Here is a 20,013-nt window from a genome sequence, read left to right on the forward strand (position 1 = left end):
CATTTAGGAAATGCAAATTAAAACCACAATGAGATACCATCACATATCTACCGGAGTAGCTAAATTTAAAATTTACTGACAATAACAAGCATTGGAGAGGATGGAGAGCAAAACCAGAACTGTCACATATTGCCAGTGAGTGGTACAACCACGTTGGAAAACTCTTTGGCAATTTCTAATAAAGTTTAACATAGGCCTACTGTATCATCCACCAATTTCACTCCTAAATATATACCCAAGGGAAATGAGTGCATATGTCCACAAACAGATTTGTACAAGAATGTTCATAACAACTTTATTTACACTAGTATTCATAAAATCTAGAAACATCCATATGTTCAACAGGGAGAACTGATAAATGAATTGTGCTATATTCACACAACAAAATAATATGTAACATTTAAAAACTACCCTTCAAACAACAACTGAATCTCAGAGACATAATATTGAGTGAAAGAAGCCACAAAAACTATATATTGTAGATTCCATTTATATAAAGTACATTAACAGATAAAACTGATCTATGGTGAAAGAGATCAGAATAGTAGTTACCTTTGGGAGGAGGGTAAGGAGAGTCACTGATAAGAAAAGGGAAGAAAGGAACTTTCTAGGGGGATAGAAATGTTCTGTATGTTGTTCTTGGTGGTGGTTATACAAATGTTTACAAATATAAAAAGCCACCAGTCTATATACTTAAAAGCTGTATATTTAACAGTAAGTAAATTTTATTTTCATAAAACTATAATTTAAAATAACATTTCATGACTTTTTAGATATTCTATACAATCATTTTTACTGCTGTATAATATTCTGTTGTTAGATTATATCACAATTTATTCATTCTCTAATCAAAGGGCATTTGGGTTGATTCTGGCTTTTTGCTCTTCTTATATACTCCTGCAAACATTATTGTATCTGCCTTCTGGTATATATGTGTAAGAATTCTTTTGTGTATATTCTTAGGAGTGAAATTTCTTGGCTGTAGAGTATGAGAATGGTTAACATTACAAGATAATGCCAGGCCCTTTTCCCAAAATAGTTGTACCAATTAATATTCTCACCAGCAATGATTAAGAGATACTTTTTATTTACTTATTTTCTAATATCTGGTATTGTCAGATTTTTTTTTTGTTGTTGTTTCCTTCATTGAAGTTTTCATTTGTATTTCCCTGATTACTATAGAGATTGAACATCTTGTCACATATTCATTAGCTAAACGTGTGAAATATCTGGTTCTGTCTTTACCTATTTTGTACTAGGTTGTGTTTGTCTTCTTTGTATTGATTTGTAAGAGTTACCTAAATTTCTTGATATTAATCCTTTGTTGGTAATTCACCTTACAAAAGACTTCTCCCAGTTTATAACCTGTCAACTTTCCCTAAGGTTGTTATGTTATAAACGGAAGGTGGTATGTTATAAACGGAAATTCTTAAGATTAATATAGTCAAGTTAGTCCATCATTTCCTTTATTTAGTACCTTTGGTATCTTATTTATTAAATCCTTTCCTACACACCCTAAGGTGCAAAAGATATTCACCTATATTTTTTACTAAATGTTTCAAAATTTGGTTTTTAATATAAGCCCTTGATTCCTTTGGAGTTGATTGTTGTCTATGGTGTAAAATAGAAATTCAATTTCACTTTTTCCATATGGATAACAATTTATTTCAGCTCCCTTTATTGAGCAATACCTCCTTTTCCCACTGATATTCCATATGACCACTGTCATAAAAGTTCCAGATATACGTGGATATATTTCTGGACCCTCTATTTTATTCTATTTGACAATTCTCACACTGTGTGAATTAACATAGCTGCATGAATCTTAGTATCTGGTAAATCAAGACATTCAGAAATGTCTTGGCTGTTTTTGACCTTTCACTCTTCACATAAATTTTATAGCCAGGAAAGCTTGTGGAATTTTGATTGGATCTGCATTGAACATACATTAATATGGGAAAAATTAATTTTTATATTACATCTCCTGGCCCATGATTATGGTATATGTTTCTTTACATGTAAGCCTTCTTCAATGTTTCTCAATCAAATTTTAAAATTTTTCCCCAAAGAAGTTTTACAAATCTTGCATTTATTCCTAGATAGTCTATAATCTTTGTTACTATTTTACATTAAGTCTTCATTATTATTGTATTTTCTGTTGTTGGTTGCTAGTGAATAGAGATGGAATTGACCTTTGTATATTAATCTTAAATACAGCTACCTTTCTCAGTAAATAAATAAATTCAAACAATTCATTTGTAGATTACTATAAATAAGTTTTATTTCTGCTTTCCAATTCTCACACCTTTAATTTCTTTTCCTTGTCTTAAGTTGACTAAGATCAACAATGTTGGGGAAAAAAATATTGAAAGCTGACTTCCTTGACTACTCTATTTTATTTTATTTATTTATTTATTTTTTTGAGACAGAGTCTCACTCTGTTGCCCGGGCTAGAGTGAGTGCCGTGGCATCAGCCTAGCTCACAGCAACCTCAAACTCCTGGGCTTAAGCGATCCTACTGTCTCAGCCTCCCGAGTAGCTGGGACTACAGGCATGCGCCACCATGCCCGGCTAATTTTTTTTTTTTTGTATATATGTATATATTTTAGTTGTCCATATAATTTCTTTCTATTTTTGGTAGAGACGGGGTCTCACTCTTGCTCAGGCTGATCTCGAACTCCTGACCTCGAGCGATCCACCCGCCTCGGCCTCCCAGAGTGCTAGGATTACAGGCGTGAGCCACCGCGCCCGGCCGACTACTCTATTTTAAAGGACATGCTTCTCACATTTCCTATTCAGAATGATATTTGCTGTACCATTTATCAGGTTAAAGAAGTTTCCTTTTATTCCTAATTAAATTACGAATACATGTTGAGTCTTATTACAAATGTTTTCTCTGAAGTGATCATATGCTTTTTTTCCCTATAATGTGTTAATCTGGGGATTTGTATTTATAGAATATTTCTGAAATTAAATCATGAAAACTCAACTTGGTCATGATGTATCATCTGTTTATACACATAGTTGAACCCAACTTGCTAAAAGTTTGTTTATGGTCATATTAATATATCTATATTAGAAAGTGAAATGGATAACTTTCTTTTCTTGGAATTTTTTGGCCTGGTTTTGTTATACTATAGTATAGAGAGTATATTCTTAGAATAAATTAGGAAACATTTCTTCTTTTGAAGGGTAGGAGAATAGTTAAAAGTTTAAGATGAATGTTTGGTATAATTCATCTGTAGAATTATCTGGGCCCGGTGTTTTCCTTTTGGAAGATTTTAAACTACTGCATCAATTTCTTTAATGATTACAGGACAATTCAAGTTTTCTATTTATTCTTAAGACAGTTTTGTGTAACTACATTTTTCTAGGAAAAGAAATTTTGTTCATTTTGAATAGGTTTTCAGATTTATTAGTACACAGTTGTTGGCAGCATTCTCTTTTTAATCTTTACCCTTTAATCTCTGCCTTATTTGTCACTGGTATTCCCTTTTCCATATGTAATATTATTTTTGTCTTCTCTATTTCTTTCTTGATTAATTTTGCCAAAGAAGAGACTCCTGGAATTGATGAATTCAGCAAAGTCTCAGGATACAAAATCAATACACACAAATCAGAGGCATTCATATACGCCAATAACAGTCAAACGGACCAAATTAAGGACTCAATACCCTTCAAAATAGCAACAAAGAAAATAAAATACCTAGGAATATATTTAACTAAGGAGGTAAAGGACCTCTATAGGGAGAACTATGAAACACTGAGGAAGGAAATCGCAGAACATGTAAATAGGTGGAAAACTATACCATGCTCATGGATCGGTAGAATCAACATTGTTAAAATGTCTATACTGCCCAAAGTTATCTACAGATTCAATGCAATCCCTATTAAATTACCAACATCTTTTTTCACAGACATAGAAAAAATAATTTTACGCTTTGTATGGAACCAGAGAAGACCCCGTTTAGCAAAAGCAATCTTAAACAACAAAAACAAAATGGGAGGTATTAATTTGCCAAACTTCAAACTTTATTACAAGGCTGTGGTTCTTAAAACAGCCTGGTACTGGCACAAGTGCAGGGACACAGACCAGTGGAACAGAACAGAAAATCCAAATATAAAACCATCCTCATATAGGCATCTAATCTTTGACAAAGCAGACAAAAACATACTCTGGGGAAAAGATTCCTTATTTAATAAATGGTGCTGGGAAAACTGGATAGCCACATGTAGAAGACTAAAACAGGACACACAGCTCTCACCCCTCACAAAAATCAAATCACGGTGGTTAACAGACTTAAACCTTAGGTCAGAAACTATTAGAATTCTAGAAGAAAACGTAGGAAAGATTCTTACAGACATTGGCCTAGGCAAAGAATTTATGAAGAAGACCCCTAAGGCAATCACAGCAGCAACAGAAATAAATAAATGGGACCTGATCAAATTAAAAAGCTTCTGCACAGCCAAAGAAACAGTCACGAGAGTAAACAGACAACCTACAGAATGGGAAAAAATTTTTGCATACTACACATCAGATAAAGGACTGACAACAAGAATCTATTTAGAACTCAGGAAAATCAGTAAGAAAAAATTGAACAACCCTATCAAAAAGTGGGCAAAGGACATGAATAGAAATTTTTCAAAAGAAGATATAAAAATGGCTAACAAACATATGAAAAAGTGTTCAACATCTCTAATCATCAGGGAAATGCAAATCAAAACCACAATGAGATATCACTTAACTCCAGTGAGAATGGCCTTTATCAAAAAGTCCCAAAACTATACATGTTGGCATGGGTGTGGAGAGATAGGTACACTCATACACTGCTGGTGGGACTATAAACTAGTGCAGCCCCTGTGGAAAGCAATGTGGAGACACCTTAAACAGATTCAAGTAGACCTACCATTCGATCCAGCAATCCCATTACTGGGCATCTACCCAGAAGAACAAAAGTCATTCTATAAAAAAGACACCTGCATCCGAATGTTTATAGCAGCACAATTCACAATTGCAAAGATGTGGAAACAACCCAAATGCCCATCGATTCATGAATGGATTAGCAAAATATGGTATATGTATACCATGGAATATTACTCAGCTATTAGAAATAATGGCGATATGGCATCTCTTCGGTTCTCCTGGAGAGAGCTGGAACCCATTCTATTAAGTGAAGTATCCCAAGAATGGAAAAATAAGCACCACATGTACTCACCAGCAAACTGGTTTCCCTGAGTGCACATTTGGGATTAACACCAATTGGGTATCAGACAGAGGTCGGGGCTGGGTGGAAGGGATGGGTGTATACCTACTTGATGAGTGCGATGTGCACTGCCTGGGGAATGGACACGATTGAAGTTCTGACTGGGGGGGATGGGGTGGAGGGAGGGGAGGGGTGCACACCTACATGATGAGTGTGATGTGCACTGTCTAGGGAATGGACACAATTGAAGCTCAGACTTGGGGGGACGGGGAGGCATGGGCAATGTATATAGCCTGATCTTTTGTACCCCCTTAATGAGCTGAAAAACAAACAAACAAACAAAAAAAAAAAAAGAAAAAAAAGAAAAGATTATGCAGAATAAAAAAAAAAAAAGAAAGATTTATCTATTTTGTTGGTCTTTTCAAAAAACCAAATGCACCAGGCTGATCCTTGTGTCCTCCATAGCACATGGTAATTATTCAATAAATATTTGTTGAATTGTTGAGTATATATCAATAATTGAATATTGAATAAATCCCCAAGTATCCTGGCTAATTAGACTTTTCCTAACATAATTTTTTATAAAAAGCTTCAATAAATAGGGACTCAAGAGCATATTCATATACATAAGATAATTCAGAATTTAAGATTAACTATATACAGTAAAATAAAGGTAAGAGTTTTAATATATTTAAGATGAAAAAATACAGAAGGAAAAAAATAACAGCCAACAGTCAGGCATCAGAAAATTTCCATCCTCTTATGTAGAGTGTGTATGTTAAGGCTAAAGGTCAAAAGCTAATGAACAAAACTTGAATAACAATATATAAATTAATGAACAAGGGCCTGTTCACACATTAGGAAAGACTGTTCTGAAATTAGATACTACACATTGATTACAAGTGCCTTTGCAAAGTGTGACTATAAAGCAAAGTATAGGCTGTAACTTGTAGTAAATTATTCAAGGGGAGGGAATGTGTTTATTCATCTTTGTAGCTCTATAGTGCCTGATGGATTAAAATCAAAAGATACTTGCTAAAATCAATATAGATATTTAAATGACTGTTATCTCATTTAAAATTACAAGATTGATGCACTTTAACAATGAATTCTTTCATTTCAAAGAGCATACAATTGTTCTTCACTACCAATGGAATGAAGTTAGAACTCTTTAACCTGGGATTTAAGTCCACTCACAATTTTCTCTTCTTTTTTAGTATCACAATTTTCTTTTCTTTTCTAGTCTCATTTTCCACTTCTTTCTTTCAAGCCTCTTATCTGCCAGTCAAATTAAACTTTCTGATTTCACACTTGCTTGCCTCCATACCTCTGGTCATTTGGCAATTTTTTTATGTCATTTATCATTTTCTTCCTTGCATTGTATCTTACATAGGAAAACATGTCTTGTTTTCCTTATTAGATTGTAAGTTTCTCACATCAGAGATGATGTCTTATATGTCTTTAACTGTATTTTATTACCTATCACAGAGCCTGGCCCATGGTAGGCACACTACACACAAAACGTGTTGAAGGAATTACTTAATGTATGAATAATACAAATAAAGCTTGAAATTATGAACTACTTTTTGACAAGTCATAAAAGAAAAATGATTTCCTTAATTTATTGCAGTGGTTTTTAAATATAAATGGGCATAAGAAATACCTGGGAAACATGTTAAAAATGTAAATTCTTGGTGTTAGTTCTTACCAGGGGACTTGAACGAATACCAAGAGGCCACTGCAGTTATCTAATAAGAAGCAAATATAATATCTCCTGAACCATAGTTGACCATAAAAAGGAAAAAACAAAGACATAAATACAAGAGAATAATAGGCACACTCCTGGCCATGGGAGACATCATCAAATTCTTCCTTTGCAGGAAAGTCAATTTTTGGCTGTTTTTTCTTACATCTAACCTTTGGCTTTTGAAATCAGGACGGCAATACGTATGTGTTTATCTGAAATTCCACTCACTTCAGTGTACATAGAGAAATAATCATTATTTTTCTCAGAATATTTTTCAGATATTTATCATATTTCAAAATGTACAATACATAGGCTAAACTACAGAAACATTTTATCCAATAAAGCTCTTTGAAAAAAAAAATGTTACTATGTGTTAAGTCAGCCGCAAGGCACTAAGAGAACTATCATGTTTTCTTTAGATTATTTCAAATAAAGGATATGAATTACAGGAAGTAAAACTTCAAGTGGTTATGAAGAAAAGAGTTTTTGCATTTCAGAAGTTTGTAAAATGCCAGTATTCTAAATTTCATACACTGAACTCCTCAGGATAGTCTGCTATAGTACACAATATCTGTCACTTCTCTATCCATTTGGCAAAGACTTCAGAGACAAATGTTATAGAGGCTCAAAAATGGAGACTTCTAGAAAAATGACCAAAGCCAAAAATAAAGTTGTACTAATTAGAAAACAAATAATTAAATGGCCAAACCCGAATGTGGTGTCATGCTGAAAAGAGATAAATTTCTAAGACACACCATCTGTTTTACAGTTTTTTATTTTGCTGTATTACACATCTACTCAGTACAGCTTTGCAATGATCTAGCTGCTAACTCATTTGCACAATTACTTTAGGCCAGAAATAAGTATTGTACAGAATCCTTTGAGAGATCAACACATTCATAGAAGAGGGAAGTCATAATCTATTCTTGAGTAAAGACTATTTTTTAGCCCTTAAAGAAAAAAAGTGTTATTCAAAGAAATGATTAGAAATTGCCAACAGAAAATTAGAGAATTTAAAAGGAGAGTGATACCACTATGTATTTACTGTATCTAAACTTATCTTGACTTTTCTAAATGTTGTACTGCCTAAAGGCATGTTGCTGGGGCCTGTTTTCTCTATTTGTATTTTCCTCCTAATTCATCCCTTCAGTCCAATGGCTTTACGTGGAATCTATCTACTCAAGATTCTGAAATTTATATTTCCAGCTCAGGCTTCTACAGTTCCAGACTCACATATTCAATATCTATTTGATACCTACATGTGGATATCACATAGACAGTTAAAACTTATCATATCTAATTTAGAACTCTTGATTAACCATCCCTGCCCCAGAAAAGAAATCTATTTCTCCTATAGTCTTCCATATCTCAGTAAATGGCACCACCATCCAACCAGTTGTTAGAGCAAAATCTAGATGTCATCCTTGATTCCTCCCTTATTTTGGGACACCATGTATTATCTCACAGGTACTTTTCTTCATCTCTATTGGTACCACCCTATTCAAGTCACTATCATCTCTCAACAATACTACTTCAGTATCTACCTAATTTCCTATTTCCAAGCCATTTCCTACCCAACAGCCAGAGTGATCTTTAAAGAATATAATCATATATTAATTTACATTTCAATTAATTAATTTCATGTAATCATATCATGTATCCCCAGTACCTAACACAGTGTCTAGAAAATAATAGATCTACAATTTTTTTCATAGATGAATACACCTCAGTAATATTCCCATGTGCTCTAGTTATCACCAATCTCAGTTCTCAGACATTTCCTAATTACAGACCTATTCATTTACTGCATCATTCACTCATTCACCAATTGTTTATTGAGTTTTGTATGAATTGGGATTAGGTTCAGCTGCATATTTTAGAGTGTTTTAAAGATGACACAGTTGTTTCCTGCTCACATAAAAAGTTCTGGAGGTAGGCAGTAATAGGTTGGCAGGGCAGCCCTGACCGCGACTCCTTGCACCTTGTTGCTCCGCCATCCCCAGTTTATGGATTCCACTTTCTGGTCTAAGGTGGCTATTCAAACTGCAGCCATCACATCTGCATGCCAGCCATCAGGAGAGAGAAAGGCCATGGGGAATGCCATATCCTCTCCATTTGAGGCTGCTTCCCAGAAATGGCATCCACTTCCACTTACATCTCATTGACCATCGTGATCACTAGCAAAAACATCTAAGGAGTAAAGTTTTTAACTGGATAGCAATGTTTCCAACTAAAAATCAGGATCCTTATTACCACAGAAAAAAGAAAGAATAAATATTGAGAGGTAGGTAGCAGCCTCTTTCAAAGTTCCTATTGTGACCAGGTAATGTTCTGGGTGTGGGGATACAAAGAGCAGTAGGACACAGGGTCTATCCTTGAGGCATTTAGTCAAATGGTAGAAAGCAATATGTAAATAACTACTTAAAATTTCAAACCAAGTAAGAGCCACTGTTTGGGGACCTTGGCTTTTCTGAGTCTCCAAAGATTTCCTGCATCCAAAGGGCTGAAAGAGAGTTGAGAGGTTCTAGTGCTTTATATCACTGAACCACACAGACTGCTTCAATGGTCCACAGCTTTAATAATGGACATTTCTTGGCTCTGTTCTATTGGACATATCTTCATGAAGCAAAGATCGTTTAAACCTCTATAAATATATATAAACAACTGTGGTAACAGTTTGAAAATGCCCATTTCAGAAATGTGTCAAGACTCAATTTTTTTAACTTGTCAGAATATGAAACTAATTGACTGTTTTAAGAAGACTGTGTACAGAACTACAAGGCAAAATGAAAAGACATGAACAATGGTAGCACGTCAGAAAGAAAGGGGAAAAAAGTAATACTGTAACTTACTGTTAACCACTGGTTGTCTAGTAGTTCCTTAGCTGTGATTCTGTGGGCAGGATCTACTTTCAAAAGTTGTTTCAAAACACTTTTAGCTGCAATAAGGGAAAATTCTGAAAATCTTATTTATCTTCACTACAATTAATATCATATATTTTCTAATTTACTTAGGATTAGGTCTGTATAACATGAAGGAAAGATGCCAAGTATACTGTAAATACCGCCGGTATAAATGCCTAATAAATAAAATTTAAAGCCTACCATGAAGTTTTATTGCCTGGTTTACCTAGTTTAATGGTCATGGTAAAAATTAGTTAGATGATCAGTAAATTTGCTCCTTAATTTTTACTATATATTTTCTGTTTTTGTGGAAGCTTTGACTATGAACAATCACAGTGAAGATATCACTGTTTCCCCAAATAGTATTTACTTCCACATGTAAATTTAATGATTAAACAAACATTGGAATTATCAGCCAACATTCTTACATTAGCTTTGGTAAATAATAACAAGTCTATGCTTACCACTATCACTTATGGAATCCCAGACTGGATTTTCAAAACGTAGTTCTCCTTTTCTTATTAACTCAAAAAGCTTATCTTCTGAGCTTGCCAAAAAGGGTGGTTCTCCACATAATCTACAACAAAGGCAACCACTTTGTTTAATTTTTTAAAAAAATAACAAAATAAGGCTATTAAAAATTAAGTTTCCACAGGACTTGGAAGTAGTGGTGCTTCATATTTAAGGAAGGACAGCAAGAGATGAATACCTCCTTGAATGTGGAAATGGAAACAATAGGGTTTTCTAAGATCAGTGCTAGGCTCTTGTCTCAATATTGAGAGAAATTACCTGGTAGAGGAAGTATACATGTGTACATTGAAACCTCCAGATTTGCAAATTACCCAAAGCTCTTCCAGGTGGGGAAACGCTAAGCTTAACTGGGGTTAAAATACAGGAAAGTGAGTTTAAGTGTACAATAATAGTGGTAGCTAATAGAGGAGATATACTTTGGTGTGAGCAAGGGTAAGGTAATGCTTTAAGGTATATAATGCAAAGTGGACTTAAGGAAAAATGCAATGAGTTATCAGTCTAATGATAGTTATCAGAGTCTAATGACCATGTAAGAATTTTATCCATAATAAAATACCATACAAATGTATATCTATGGCAAAATACTATACAAATATAACAATAAAAATAAACCATGAATAACCCTGGGAATTTTTATAGGCTCTGAGTCAAAGTCAAAAAGCCATTAAAATGGCTACAACTCTCAAAAGTTGCATACAAAATGAAGAAGGTCTGGATGTGGAAAATCAGATGATAATTTGATCCTTCAGTCTGAAAAGGTGAAACCTGAGTATACATAACAACCAACATCAGTAAACCCATGAGCAGTGTGTATAAAGTAAACATGAGCTTGTTTGTACATTCCATAATACAGGAATTATGCATCTTTAGAATCTTTTAACACAACATGGCAAGCCTATAAAAACCACTACTTCTGCAGGTGACCTAGGCCAAAACTACAAGAAAATGCTTAAAAGTTGAGTTCAGTTCTTCATAGTACATTCTCAACAGCTGTCATCCATCATCAATACTGTCAACCCTAACATCTGAGGGTAACCCTGTAGGCAACAGCCAGATTTGACCAACGACGACCATACAGAAGTTAAAGCTAGACTCATTACAAAGGCAACTCTGTATGTCTATTCTTCAATCCTTAGTATTATATTTTCTACTTTATTATTGAAAGAATAAAATGGCATAATTCCATTACACTTCTTAAATTGCAAGTCTATTCTGTACATAATATAATAAATCTCTAAGTTTTTTAATAGTTGTATATTTTACTGCTTTTCTTTAGTTACATTTTTCTTTAAGTTCTCTAAAAATCTGACTCAGGAACATTTTCTGAATAAGTCAAAATTTGATAAACATTGTTCATGATAATAAGGATGATGATCACTTTCCCAGGGAAAAGTGCTTTCATCCTAACAGTTTATCAAACTAGGCTGTACAACAGAGTTTTTCATTTACCAATGGGTTCTTGTTAAGAGATTAGCATTTATCAAATTGTTCTGCAAATTCTTATTTTAATACTTCTTGTTTCTCTAGCTCATTCTGATCCTTCTCTCCCTCATCTTACTCGCCTTGCTATTGTTTAGTTTTAAAAGGAAATTTTAAGAAAAGCAATAGAAAATGAAAAGGCCAGAAACATGGCCTTATGGGCAATTACTATCTATTATAACAAGTAAAGGCCAGAAAAAGCCCAGTTCATTGAGCCTGTTATCAACCAGTGATGTGCACATCCACCAATTTCTTAGCTGTCCCTACATTGCCTGACTAGCATGCAACTATAGCTTAAGGGCTACATTTTAAAAATTCCACTTTTTTCTGTCCTTTGCAATTTTACTTACACAAAAATGTATCTAATGGTTGGTCAATCAGCAGCATATGAAATTTTATGACAGCAATTTTCTACACATCCAGAAAAGGGAATCCAAGACATGAAAAATGCCTCTTAAAGTCTTCCTTTTATTTTCTGTTGCATTCATAGGAATCAAAATAGCAGAGGACAGTAACCATAAAGAATATTTATTTATGTTGATTTCACCTTTAGAAAGTATGCTATCATTGTCCAATTAAGTAGAAATGAATCAGAGGTAATGGATAAACAAGAATATAACACCCCTGGAGAAGGTATGTTTGTGCTCTTGGTGGAGGAAATGATCTGTAACGCCACTGGGTTCAGACAGATTAATGAATAGGCATTGATTAGCTAAGTAAGAGTCTACTATAACGAAAAGAAGACACCACTATGATGATATGCAGCCATGTTCTGTGGAAGAAAAATTAAAATTATATATTTAAGAAATATTTTTTAAGATATGTAATACATTCACCTCCCTTAACACCAAAATCAAACTAAGAAGGCAGCAAACACCACACGAATCATGTAATGTTAGGTTATACATATCATGTTTGACTTGTGTTGTCTAGAAAGTCTTGAGAGTACAAAAGACTAATTTAAAATAGTTATATTTTATTTAAAGACTAAGGCTCAGAGTTTTTGCACTATGATTCTAATCAGCAGAAAACAATGATCAAAAACTTTATGAATACATTTGTACTTTGTTTAATCTAAGCAATGATGTATGTTGACCAGCTAAGCTACAGTTACAATCACATCATCCAATTTCTACTGTCTATGTATTCCATTTCACAGAACTGTGAAAATGTAACTACTGTGATGTCAATATTTAGAAATGATCTGGAAGAGGTAGTACATAGTGAAATCTTCAATATGGCCATAAAACTAATGTTGCATCAACATGAAAATGTTCATATTCACCAAGAGGCAGAACAATGGTTGCTAACTTTTCAGAACACCCCTCAGACAATTCACTTTAATTCAATTTAACAAATATATTGAGCACTGAATATGTGCCTACTACTGTACCAGATACCAGGAATATAAAGATGAATAATCTAAAATCTCTGTCCTTCATGGAATTTTGAATCAGAAAAACAGATCCAACATATCTATGATAATATTACAATATTATAATCTAGTTTTAAAAAGCACTGTGAGAACACATAAAAGTGAACTAATTCCATCAAATTTACATATGCACAAACCTTCCTATTTTATTATTTTTTCTTTCAACATTACTGTTTCGCATGCATTTTTGTATGTGGCCTTAAAATCCTCTGTGGAGTGTGGGAAGTATACACATGATAAATGTAGTAACTCTGCTGGGAGGATAGGGTAGAAGTAGAGAGGATTATAGGAAAGAAACAGAAGACACACACACCCCAGAGACACGCGACACAGGGTGTGTCTGAATAACGGAGAGTGGCCTAGAATCGCCACAGCGTGGGGTAGGTGCACAGGAACACACACCCAGACTGAGACTGGAAAGGCATGCTGGAGTCAGGTCATGAAAGACTTGCTATGCCATGCCATGCCAGGATGCTCAGATATTCTTCTGTAGCAAAAAATAATTATCAGAGGTTTTTAATCAGGAAAGTAGTATGATCAGATTTGTGATTTAGAAGGAAAACCCTGACAGCAGTGTAAAGGGCAAACTGGGAGGGTGACCAGAGGCAGGGAGAACAGTCAGTAAGACCCTGTAATATTCTTGAAAAGGGATCATAAGGAAAAATGATACAGGTGAAGAGAAATCAAAGAATAGGTGAGGATACTTCAAAGTAAAAATGAACAAGACATGGGATTTCACTGAATCTTGAGAGTGAGAGAGAAGGAAGAATAAGAATAACTGAGGTTTTTTGTAGCATTACAAGAATAGGGAACTGCAGAATAGTCCCTAGATCCTGAATGAACTTCCACCTAGTTCCTGCCCACTCCCCACTTACACCCTGTCTGTATGGGCAGATCTAGTACCAGGTTGCAGTATCTCGCTGTACATGGTGGGCCATAAGTCTGGTTTGTGGCAAGGGATCAGAAAGGTATTAAAGACAGTTTTTCATTTTGCTCAGATCGCATAGTGTATTGTTGCATTTATAGATCAATGAACAGTAAAACTGAAAGTTATAAATTTATAGTATTAAAGAAAAACCTAAGGGATGTACCTGACAACTAATAAGAGAGATTTTAGAATGACTTCCCAATTGGTTTTTAAATCACTTTTTAAAAATATATATTATTTAGTTTTAATTTAAAATATTTATCATTCTACTGTTAGAAACTATCCATTCATTTTAAACTGTACATTTAGCAGGCTACTTACAAAATGTACATTATGACACCTATGCTCCAAATGTCACACTGCTGGCTATAGTCATGGGCATTGATAACTTCAGGGGCTGCCAAACAAGCAGAAATAAAATAATATTAATAATACAATAAATGACTTTTAAATGCTTAAACACAAAGTATGAAAAGTGTGCTGATATGTTGTAATTTATTCCCCCACAGGGAAAAAAGAACCAATAGCAGATGTTAAATGAATAATGTACAGGCTTTAACAACTGATGTCACTGTGGAACATGTGACATCGCCTAATGGAACAATAGCATAAACTGGAAAACTGAATGTACTACTCTTTATTCTTTTGAAATTATTAAGAAATGATTTTGCAAAGATTGTGTAGTTATAGTAGAAGACAACAATATCTCAGTCCTTTCCTACAATAAAATTGAATATATACCTTAAGTGCATGTAATATAAAGCAAGCCCAATATGTGGAAATCTAGATTCACAGAAAAACTAAGATAAATGGTTATAAATCACTTTAGTAAAAGAAAATAATAATATCACAGCACCCCTATGACAGAATAGGAATTATTTTCCACATTATTAAATGAGAAAACCAAGACAAAAAGAGAGCTCCTAATAAGACTGGATCCAAAAGCCAATCAGTTGCAGGATATGGACTAAGATCCAGGCAGTCCAGACTCCCCAGTTCTGTGCTCCTTGCTTCCCAAAGGTGTTCACAATAGGGCTCCTTTAAAAAACTTTCTCAGAGAAGCACATTTTTTTTTACTATAATGTAGCACATTTTTTAACAATCATATATTTTTTGTAATGGCTCGTTTTTCAAAAAGTCACAAATGATATTGCAGGAATATGTCTATTGTACCTCTACAAGCTAGGGATCAAATATCTTTCTTCAAAGAAAACAGTTATAAACATAAAGATAAAATATATGTATATATTTCAATAGGACTTTAAAATTTACAAGTGCTTTTTGTAGGTTATTTGTATAAATTATCCTAAGAATTCTGTGAGATGAATATGTAGGCATTTGACCCCCTTAGCCAATGAAGAAACTAAGGTTCAGATACATATTAAGTGACCTGCCTAAAGTTTCACAGCTACACAGCTCCTCCCATGTAAGAGATGTGTTTTTATTTCAGAAAACAGTTTTAGTTTCCTCCACCTACACACACACGCACACACACACATACACATACACCCTGCCCGTTTATCATAATGACTAAAAGCAAATGGAATTTCATTTCTTCTTTTTTCCTCTATTGATAAAAGGAATGAAAAAGCAACCAATAGGGATCAAAAGATAAACAGAAGAAAGAATGAAAAAAGGCTAAATTACAGATAACTAACAAACTGAGTAATTAGTCTCCAAATGATTGAAAATTAACTAATATTTTCCTTTAAGCAACTATTAAATACTTATATTCTTTAACTCTACTTAAAATCTTCGAATATTTAATCATTAAAGTTCAAGTTGTTCTACGGCTATGTGTCCATGACAAGGGCAAATTCTGTGATTAGAGTCAATGAAGGATCTCCATATGGGTGCATCACACAGCAGAGGCCAGGAATTTCTGGTCTTCACTCTTTCAGAGTCGTCTTAATTACCAGGGGCATTTCTACTTGCACTGTCATCCCAGCTCTCACAGGAAGGCAGAGGCCAGAATAACTGCCAAGGAGCTATTTAGGAAGTCAGCAAAGCTCCACAAACCATCTGTCTTTTCTCTTGTTCTCTCACTTGCTATCAGTGTAGACAACTAATAAGCAGGTATAAAACTCAGGGTGCTTGAATATATTTTCCCCATGTAACTACAGACCAGATGTCTTTTGCCACCAGGGGGATATGAACAGAATCCAAATAAGATAAAACAGTTTCAAAACTTTATGCATCAAGTAGGTAAAAAGGCAATGAACTAGATATACTCCTCAGCAATAAAGATGAATAAACACGGATTAGTCTCAAAATCATTATGTGAAACAGAAGAAGGCTGACACAAAAGAGTGGGTACTGTATGATTCAATTTATGTAAACTTCTAGATAAGCAAAACTGAACTGTGGTAATAGAAATCACCAGTGGTTACTGGGATCTCAGCGGGGGTTGACTAAAAGGGACACAAAGGAATTTTCCAGGGTAGTAGAAATACTCTATATCTTGATTGTGGTGGTTACACAAGTATTTGCATTTGTCAAAACTCGAACTTTATACTTAAAATTTGTGAATTTTATTGTATGTAAATTGTATTTCTTTAAAGTAGGGGTTTTTGAATCTACTAAAAAAAAGTGTGTCAAAGCCCCATCTTGGTGAATGACTTTAATAACACTCTCTCTCTCTCTCAGAGAGCAACAGAAGTAGCAAGCAAAAATAAACTAACAATATGGAAAATCTGAATCACAAAGGTATCACATTTGATTCAATAAGCACACACACAAATTTTTAGGCTCAACAAATCATGTATACATACTTTTAAAATATCCAGTACAACATTTACAAAACTGATCTTGTGTTCAATCACAAAGAAAATTCCTAAAAGTTGAAAACCTTTAAGATACAATTGTCTACTACAATGAAGAAAACCAGACAGAAAAACTAAAAAGCTAGGTGCATTCACATGAGCAACAAATACATCCCAAATACCTGGAAAAATTCTAAAAGCACTTCTAAATAATTCTTGGATTAGAGAAGGAAACTAAAATTATAGTATATTACAAGATAAATCATGATTAGAATACTATATGGCAAAACAAATAGTGAAAGAAGTATTCAGAGGAAAATATACAGCCTTAAATGCACTTATTAGAAAATAAGAAGACAGAAAATAAATAAGCATTCAAATTAGGAAGTTACACAATAAACCAAAATAAAGCAGAAAGAAGGAATTCAGAAAGATAAAAGCAGAAGTTAATGAAAAAGCAACCCAAATAACAGTAGATATAAGCTAGTTCCTAAAAAGCCCAAGAAACTGTCCTAACCACTAACAAACTTGATCAAGAAAAAAAAAAAATCAGCATTATTACAAGAGTCAAAATTGAGCACTCAGTGTCAGACACTGTGCTAAGCACTTTACATATATTCTCTCATTTAATTCTCATGTCAACCTGATAAGAAAGATATCATTTTAATCCTCAATACTTCCTATCCCCCTCCCTGTTTTATTTTTTGTCCTTAGCACTTCTCTCTAAAATACTAGATTTTTTAATCTTGTTTAGTGCTTGCACCAAAAGAATTTTAAGCTCCATGGAGACAAAACATTCTTATGTTTTGTTCACTGTTCTATTTGCAATACACCTAGAAAAATGTCTGACACAAAGCAGGTCCTCAAAAAATAAAATTTTCTTTTAGAGATGGGGTCTTGCTATGTTGCCCAGGCTGGTCTTGAACTCCTGGCCTCAAGTGATCCTCTTGCCTCAGCCTCTCAAAGTGCTGGGATTACAGGTATGAGCCACCATGTCTGGCTTTTTTTTCCAAAAAATATTTTATAAATGGGTGACATTATTCCTATTATACAGATGTAGAAACTGTGAAAAAAAAACAGATAATAAATGCAGAGTTGGCTGTGCATGAGCAATACATAGAGTAGATGACAGATACATGCTTCAACAGGAATGTATCTCAAAAACATTACACTAAGTGAAAGTGAGCCAGACAAAACAGACTACATGTTGTATGATTCCATTTATGTGAAATGTCCAGAAAAGGCAAATCTAGAGAGAATCGGCCCAACAAAGGACAAATTTAGAGAGAAAAAAAGGCAAACCTAGAGAGATTAGTAGCTACCTGGGGCTGGGATGGGAATGAGATTGAGTACAAATGGACATGAGGGAACTTTCCACAATCTAGTGTTAAAACTGGATTGTGATGATGGTTACACAACCCTGTGAATGTATGAAAAATCATTGGTATTGTACATCTTTTATGGTATTTAAATTAAACTTTGATACAGCTGTTAAAAATCACTTTTAGAAAAATAGCAAATGTTGCTTTACAAAATATTTTAATCAGTACTCTTTAGGAAAACCTGATGACAATGAAATTGGATAAAAAATACAAAAACCAAAACACACACATGATTTTAGCATTAGTAAACAAAAACAATAATTGAGTTTGGGGTATGATTACCTAAGGTATAATCAACTTTAAGAAGAGCCTAGAGAAGTAACAAAAATTATAAAAATCTTTAAAGGTAGGGACTATGAGTAAAATGCTAAAACAATTAAAATTATTTGACCTAAGAAAAAAATTAGCTCAACCAAGGGCCATTAAGTCATGATGGCAAAATCAAATTATTCAAGTTGTAATTCATATTAGTTGCTCTACTTTTTTACACATAAAAAATCATTTTAAGTCTATGAATTTACCCATGTAGATAGGAGTCCCACAAGTGGTCTGCAGCATGCCTTCACTCCTACCTTGCTTCTTCACTGCTAAGCCAAAATCGGTCACCTAGGAGAAGAAATTCAGCATAGTCACCTGTTTTCCTGCCCCCAGAGCTCACCCATTCTGAAGACAGGACTTTTACTACATTGCACTTGCATTGAATTCAGGGGTTCTTGAGGGTGGGAGGACTTTACGTGCATTACTAACAAGAACCTTGCTTTTCCCTTCCCACCCACATGCCTACATGCAGAAGAAACTTGGTAAAGAGAAGCTTGCTTTCTGAAAGCTTGAGAGAACACCCATGATTTGATTGTTCATGCCTTCTAATTAAATTCACCAGTTTAACATAGGAAGTTGTATCTTGAAAGCAGGCATTTAACTTTTTTCAGATAAAGAAGTTTTTTAAAAAATAGTTATCTCATTGTAAAATACATTCTGGCCTTAGTATATTTATTATCTATTTTCCTGATAATCAAGTTATGTTCCAGGTTAAAGCACTTTTATAAATGCAAATCATTATCCTTGTCAGCACTCACTGAAATTCCCCTTTTAAAAAACTATTTGTAATTGGTAAATGCTATCTTTTCTTTACTATTATTTCCTTTGTGTTTCTAGAGTACACTAATTAAAACAATTACTATACTATTAAAAACTATGAGAAGCAAATTAACAGGGAAAATCTGCAACAACACAGTATTAACTACAAATACACTGGAGACCTGCTGCTGCAACTATAGTCTTTCTGCTCAGTTCTAAATCTTGGTCATTAAACATTTGGTTATTAAATATTCAGTGTGTACTCTTGGAATTATCTCCCAAGTTGGAACAACCTTGGACTAAAAGCAGAAAAACAGGCACATTTATTGATCATACAACCAAATACAGGCTGTTGGTCCACGAATATCGACTACAAAGTTTTCAATGCCTTATGGAGTAAGAAAATGTTTCTATTAACATGTGATATCACTATTTTCCTAAACAGATGAATCAAGAATCAATTTCTCCAGGAGTTTACATAAATATCCCACTTGGAGTATATGATACGTATCTTTCTCTACAGAAAATCTATACAGACATACGAAATACACAAAAGATTTCACAA

At 34.0% G+C, this 20,013-nt stretch overlaps 1 protein-coding gene across 9 annotated transcripts in view; it reads right to left on the reverse strand.

Annotated features, from left to right (window-relative positions):
* Window positions 1-20,013, reverse strand: part of STK33 (serine/threonine kinase 33) — a 148,466-nt gene that overhangs the window by 26,975 nt on the left and 101,478 nt on the right. For all 9 annotated transcript variants that reach the window (XM_069469536.1, XM_069469535.1, XM_069469534.1 and 6 more), the window contains 4 exons: window positions 18,893-18,977; window positions 14,549-14,624; window positions 10,319-10,431; window positions 9,804-9,889 (listed from right to left, as the gene is read on the reverse strand). In XM_069469536.1, the coding sequence (XP_069325637.1) occupies window positions 9,804-9,889; window positions 10,319-10,431; window positions 14,549-14,624; window positions 18,893-18,977 (360 nt within the window). The remainder of the gene's footprint in view (window positions 1-9,803; window positions 9,890-10,318; window positions 10,432-14,548; window positions 14,625-18,892; window positions 18,978-20,013) is intronic.

Source organism: Eulemur rufifrons, chromosome 6 (assembly GCF_041146395.1).
Source record: "Eulemur rufifrons isolate Redbay chromosome 6, OSU_ERuf_1, whole genome shotgun sequence".
Lineage (NCBI taxonomy): Eukaryota > Metazoa > Chordata > Mammalia > Primates > Lemuridae > Eulemur > Eulemur rufifrons.